Source organism: Morone saxatilis, unplaced genomic scaffold, assembly GCF_004916995.1.
Source record: "Morone saxatilis isolate NCDOM2014 unplaced genomic scaffold, NCSU_SB_2.0 Contig22, whole genome shotgun sequence".
NCBI lineage: Eukaryota > Metazoa > Chordata > Actinopteri > Moronidae > Morone > Morone saxatilis.
Window position 1 is genome coordinate 19,428,081 of NW_023339785.1, and position 6,477 is coordinate 19,434,557.

Consider the following 6,477-nt stretch of genomic DNA (forward strand, 5'->3'; position numbering starts at 1 on the left):
GGGCGTGTTTCAGCATAGGTGTGCTATGTGTCTCTTAAACGTCGAAACTCTCAAGGACAAATCACGTGGGTTGTCAAGCCTTATCGAAATAGATATATTTTATTTATTTGTATTATTAATAATCATCAGAAGTCAGGGAGTCAGAAGTCACTTGTCAAATGCATAACATGATAAATATATATGTAATTATACCAATACAGACTAAACTAAAATTTTAATAATAATACTAATCATTGCAGTGGTCTATACTTAATTATGGATTAAATTTTTTTTTAAATAAAAGTTTGTATGATGTGTATTTCAGCTCAACCTTACAGCTTACAGCAGAGGAAACGGCAGGGTCAGGGCCTTTGAATTACACTATGCTTAGAATAACATGAAGTTAAAATGCGCATTAATTGAATTGTTCTAACAGACATTTCAGACACATTAGGCCGTCCAGGGAGCGCTGATGGCTGATTTATGGCAGTCCGAGGTGAGAGAAGTAGAGCAATAAAGGCTCAGGAGGTGACAGGCTTGACAGGCAGAGGAAGGGTGGCAGGACTGGTGACGCCAGCCAGAGACATCAGTCAGACGGAGGTTTTAGGTTATAAATGGCCATTGTTGTAGGCTGCTGTTGAATTAAAAAAGTTAAAGTAAATCCAAGAAATACAGTACAGAAACAATACAGAAATAAAGTGTATTTAATGAAAGTTGCATTTAATAGTAAGTAATAGTAATTGTATTTAATGAGAGTTTTACTTAAAATGCCTCTCTGTCTAACATTTACTCTTTTTATTTCTTAGTGGGATTTTTTTTTTACATTGTTGCTTTTTAATTCATATTTTGTCACTTTTCATAACGGTGTTATTGTCACCAATCCCCCCCCCACACACACACACACTAATTTCAGCCAATCATATTCCCCCAGCCTCTAGCAGTCTTAGCAACTGCCAGCTAGCAAGCTAACTCCTGTTAGCTCCAGCAACAAAAGATAAACCCTCAGCCCTGTCTTTGTATCTGCTCCATAGTGTGTGTGTCTTTCCCCTGAGGAGTCTTGAAATCATGACAGATGTTGCTGTTAATTTCCACTGAATGATGAGGAGTAGGGCTGCAACTAATGCTCTGTTTCATTATCCATTAATATGTCAATTATTTCCCACATTAGCCTACTTTTTTAACAGTTAATCATTTGGTTCACAAAATAATGAAACAATACCCAATTTCCCAAAGAGGGGTCGTCAAGTCTCTTCTTTTGTTTAGCAAAATGTCTGAAAGGTTTTGAATTTACTATCATAGAAAAATACTTTTCTGTCCAATAATCAACTCTGTCAATTCTGCCCATAATCAATTAAGTGCTAATGCCAAGGTAGTTTAAAACATTAGCAGACAAGCTGCCTTATAGAGTCAGGATGAAACAACTCATAATAAGGAACTGAGTTTGAATCATTTATTCATTTATGTTACAGTTTTGTTGTTAATTTACTAATGTATTTGTTTTTAGTTTTATGTATAGCTTGGTAGTGTGTTTAATATTAGCCAAATTGGTGTACATTATTATCATTAAGGTACAAAAATGTGTGTTAACCTTTATTCTCAAATGATTGAATTTTTAGTAAAGTACACTGAATATGTCTGAATGTGTTTGTACATTGAACTTTATCTATCTAAAAAAAACTTGAAGTCACAGGATTGATCAACATGAAGACTATTGCTTTGAGTCTGCACTCATATATAAGGGTGTGAATGACATCATTTTTTACTGCAATATTTTTTATCCAGGCCGGTTGCAAGCGGCTCAGACACATCGTTTATATTGTGTATTTATTCCATGGCCGTGCATGATCAGTCCATGCCTCATGAGTTTTTGTATTAGAGTCTGACATTTGCACATACACATAAAGAGACAGCAATATGCACACAACTGACTGGTTTCACGTCTTCATATTTATTTCATAAAGAAAAGTAAAAAGTTTATTAAGAAAACATCCCACATGTTTAGACTCCGATCGCTCCCACGCCTGTTGACACCCCCCCACCTCCCCCTAGCCTGGATGCCTGCCTATCTCTCTGTGCTACATCACTACACCACTCCCCAGTTTGGCAATATTGGAGACATGTTAGCTATAGGCTAACAGTGCAAGACAGGCACCCAGGCTAAAGTTTTTCCACCCGAGTGGTAAGAGAGCCCCCTTGTAAGGATGCCATATAACTTTATGGCACCCCAGGGAGCTCAAGAGCACCCTTATCTGAAGACAATGTAAGAGATTGAAATACTGTGATAATCAAAAGAAAGTGCTTTTTGCTGTGGCATCTCAGCTTCTTTTCTTCATGTGCTCAGAAGTCAAGGTGTGGCATCGCCTTTCCTCTCTTGCTCGATGGCTGAGGAAAGAAAAGAAGAAGTAGTTTAGGTCAGCAGGCTTGTGTTTAGTTAATGTGGGAGAGGATGCTGCTTTTGGATATGCTGTATATCAATAATGTGCTGATGTTGCAGCAATTTGTTTTTTTTTTTGCTGCTCTGCTTGCTGAGCATGTAGTCTTCTGACAGCACTGGAAGTGATGAGTACCGACTGACAGGGAAATTGTTGCAGGGGGGAATCAAGGCTTCAATACTGTTCAGAAACCCACACATACACACGGGGGACACTCACTCTCTTTGGTGGGCAGAGGGTTTTTTTCTTTTGTCTCTGTCTTCTTCAGCTTTGTCTTGTCGAAACGGGCAATCTCAGTCATGTCAGGCTTGTCAGACATTTTGGCTGTGAAAGATGAGAAAAAACTCCTGAGCACACAGGTTTGACCTTTCCTGTCAGCCATCATATTGATAATGCAGCAAAACATAAAATATACTGTATGAGACATATCTGAATAGCTTTGTCTGAAATTTAAAACAATCTTTGTAAGCCACTGCACATACTGTAAAGGGAGTGGCTACGACATGTGTGGCTCAGACACATCCACATGCATGCCTGTGAGTGGTGGCTGCCTCCCACACATGCTCTGTCTTGATATTCTCCTTTACAAAATGCCCATGTAGCTAACATGTGCCTATTTTTATCCAGCTGTCTGTTCTTTCCTTTGTCTATGCTTTTCCCTCTCCGAAGCTGAGGTCTTTGTTCTCTCCCTCCGCATCATTTCTCTCTCTCTCTCTCTCTCTTTTTCTCTGCATCCACCCCTGCAGCCTTGTGGATCTAGGAAATGCTCCGCAGGCTCCACTGCAGTCATATTTCTGACCTAGCCTCAGGTCTGACTAATCTGTCTTGCACAGCCTGGCCCAGTCACGCCTGTTTGAAGCACTGCTCTGTCGGAGACTGCTGTGGAAATGTGGCAAGCCTACGAGCCTGCAGCAAGTCATTTGCAAACCAAGCTACTGTAAAATTATTCACACTGGTCTGACTTTGAATGGGGCCTAATATAAAGGGCTGACATAGAAATAGACATGCTGGGCACATGGCCAGAATTTAAAACATTTTGGTTTCTTTAATCGAGGCATACTAATTACTCAGCTGCAAATGGAGTCTCTCTCCAGCCCTGCCAAGACTTGATATTAACAGCCGCAGTCATAAGCTCACCTTCTTCTTCTGTTAATCAGTAAATCTAATTATTCAAACATTTGCTCTATAGTTCCCTAATTATCACCACCATCATCCTCAACATCCCTCTTTCACATCACTTCACAGCTGCCATTAGCAGTCAGCTTCTCCTCATCCAGCCACACCCCAAATCCTTTGTTTGACTCTAGTAAAACAGAACCAGAATAGAGACACACAGACACAGAGACATTAAGAACACAGTGAAGGAGATATGATTCATTCTTACCGGTGTTCCACACAGCAGTGGGCTAAAATCCACCAGCGGAGAGAATAGGGAGGGATAGAGACACAGAGATGGAGAAGGGAGAGCGATGCGGAAGCTGAGTGAATCTGCCGGTGTGTGCACGCCTGCCTGCATCCAGGGTGTGGGTATAAGAGGGAGGGGGAGAGAGAGAGAGAGAGAGAGAGAGAGAGAGAGAGCTTGGTCAGCCTTCCTCTTGGTCATCACTATTAATGTTCTCAAGGGAAAAGACTAGAGGAAACCAACTACTGATAGGAAACAGCTGTGCTGTTAAGCTCATCTGAGATTGATTATGATACATTATTTAGGTAATACACTGTGTGTATTACTGATATTATTATGTATACAGTGTTTTCGCTGAGTACACTGCATGAGATGTTGTAAAGGAAGAGATGTTTGTCTACCTCTATAGCTAATCATAATGGTTTATATGATAATTTACATGTACTGTGACGTCTTTACCTCTATAACATTCATTACATGCTGAGATTGTGTCAAAGTTATGAGTATTTAAAGTCAAGTCATGACTTGTTTATTTTTATACTGGGAGATTAATTATTTACTTATTTTATAAGTAATGTTTATTTTTAGAGGGACAAGTATATGACATGGACCACTGCCACATACCACAACATTAATAGCCTAAGCTAGTTTGCAGTGCCTGTCCTTACCAGGGCCTTTGACTTCTTCGATACTTCTATATGTGTCATTACACACTGAAATTGTGTCAAAATTTTACTATTTATAGAATTAAAGTTAGTATGACAGTTCATACCCATTCTTGCAATTCAAAGCACTGTAGAAAACGCTATTTATTATTTCACATTTATTTTTATAGGGATAAGTATATAACCAATGCCACATACCACAGCATTTATAGCCAAAGTTTGCAATGCCCTTACCAGGACCTTTGTACAAATACATAAAACTTGACATGTTAATACAAAATTGCATTTTGTCTCTATTTTCTTTAATTTAAAAACAAAACAATTAATTAAAGAAAAGAAAATAATCAGCAAATTTAAATGATAATTAAAATAATCCCTTGTTATAGGCCTACACATAATCATACAATTTCTTAAATACTTTATTATTAGGGACAGTTTGGGTTTTTGTATTAAGTTGGTCAGCATTAAAGCATATTTAAGCCACCTAAAAAAGCTCACCACAAAATATTATATCTAAATAACATATCTATATTTAGAATATTTTCACCGCATTACCTTTCCGTCAGGCAGCCCTTTCTGATGGGGAACTGAAACTGTTATATCCATCTATGATCTCTTCAAAGCCACCAGGCTCTGCTTACTCTGACCGTAATTTGACCTGTAAAACAAAGGGTTACCGGTCTGTTGTGGCCTTAATCAGTTTGTTTGTTTGTGTTATTGTGTGTCTTTGGTGTTTTAACATGTTAGTTTGGATGCTAACTAACCTTAGTTGCTGTTGCTCTAGGCAGTGGTAGACCAGCAACTCCTGTGTTTTGTGAGGTATAATTACTGTTTTTTCAAAGGAGCCTGGTGGCTTTGGAGAGAGTGGCAAGAACTGACATTGATTGTTTAAGGAGGGCCTTTTTTTAAGTTGCTAAAATACATTTTGTTGTGTTGTGGATTTACAGATCTGCATGCATGGCTTTCATATGAACCGTATTTGTCACATCCTTAATTTTGTGACTGATCAAGCGGCTCTTGATTACATCAGGCTCTAATAAAGCCATGATGTGTAGAGCTCATGTCCCTTTGCTGACATCATGAAACCTGCTGGTCCCTCCTCTTTAATCTTCCCAGAGGTACAGTTACAGCCTGCTGATGCAGCTGGTGAGGACATTTATCTCAAAGCAGACAGCTCATCTAACAATAGCATAGTGACGATGAGTCAACATGACCCCAACCCTCGAAATGATACAGTGAGCCAGGCAAGTGTGCAGGTTAGGTTCTGGTAAGCACTGTTAATGTGTGACATCACATTACTGGATGACTCTGGGTTTTACTGGCTAACAGTGAGGTCATTAATACCTCTGAGTGCTCTGTAAAGAGGCTGCAGCACCACCTGCTGGGTAAAGTCCGGAACTGCTTCTTTTAAGAGTCATTGTAAATGTAGACGTCACAAATTTAAAATGAATAATAACATACAGCCTTGTTACACTTTCACCTGACATGAAGATTGCTGAACACAATAATCCAAACTAACCTATCTGATGGCACTACTGAGCTAATTATATCCCAGTGCTCTTCGAATCTCCCACTGATTCAGCCTTTCAGACGTATGTTTCAATTGAATTGTTTGTTTCTTTGTGATGATGTGTAGGGGTGGTGTAGATCTTTGACCTTCTTTAAATTTGCCTGAGCCCTCCTATTAACCTTTCTCTTTGAAATGTTATCATATTTGAAGCTTGGAGACAAGATGCACACTGACAAAGGTCAGACTTCGCAGCCAAATGACCTGTCAGAACCGTCAGATACACCATTGCTTGTTAGTGGATTGTAATAGACCAGTAAACCTTTTCTGGGATCAAGTCTGTCTCCGTGCTGTTGGTTGTTGTCTAGATAAATTATGGTGTGAGTGATGAACACACTTTAAAGTTATGTATAGTAACAGCCGGGAGATGGCAACACCGTGCAGTTTAAGATGTTCCTATAGATAGATAGAAATATAGATAGATAGATAGAT

At 39.1% G+C, this 6,477-nt stretch overlaps 1 protein-coding gene across 1 annotated transcript; it reads right to left on the reverse strand.

Moving 5' to 3' along the window:
* Positions 1-1,907: 1,907 nt before the first annotated feature.
* Positions 1,908-3,954, reverse strand: tmsb2 (thymosin beta 2). The gene is made up of 3 exons (XM_035669944.1): positions 3,796-3,954; positions 2,631-2,735; positions 1,908-2,361 (listed from the first exon to the last, which is right to left on the reverse strand). Exons 2-3 carry the CDS (start codon positions 2,728-2,730, stop codon positions 2,324-2,326), a joined length of 138 nt encoding a protein of 45 aa, XP_035525837.1. The 5' UTR covers positions 2,731-2,735; positions 3,796-3,954; the 3' UTR covers positions 1,908-2,323.
* Positions 3,955-6,477: the final 2,523 nt, after the last annotated feature.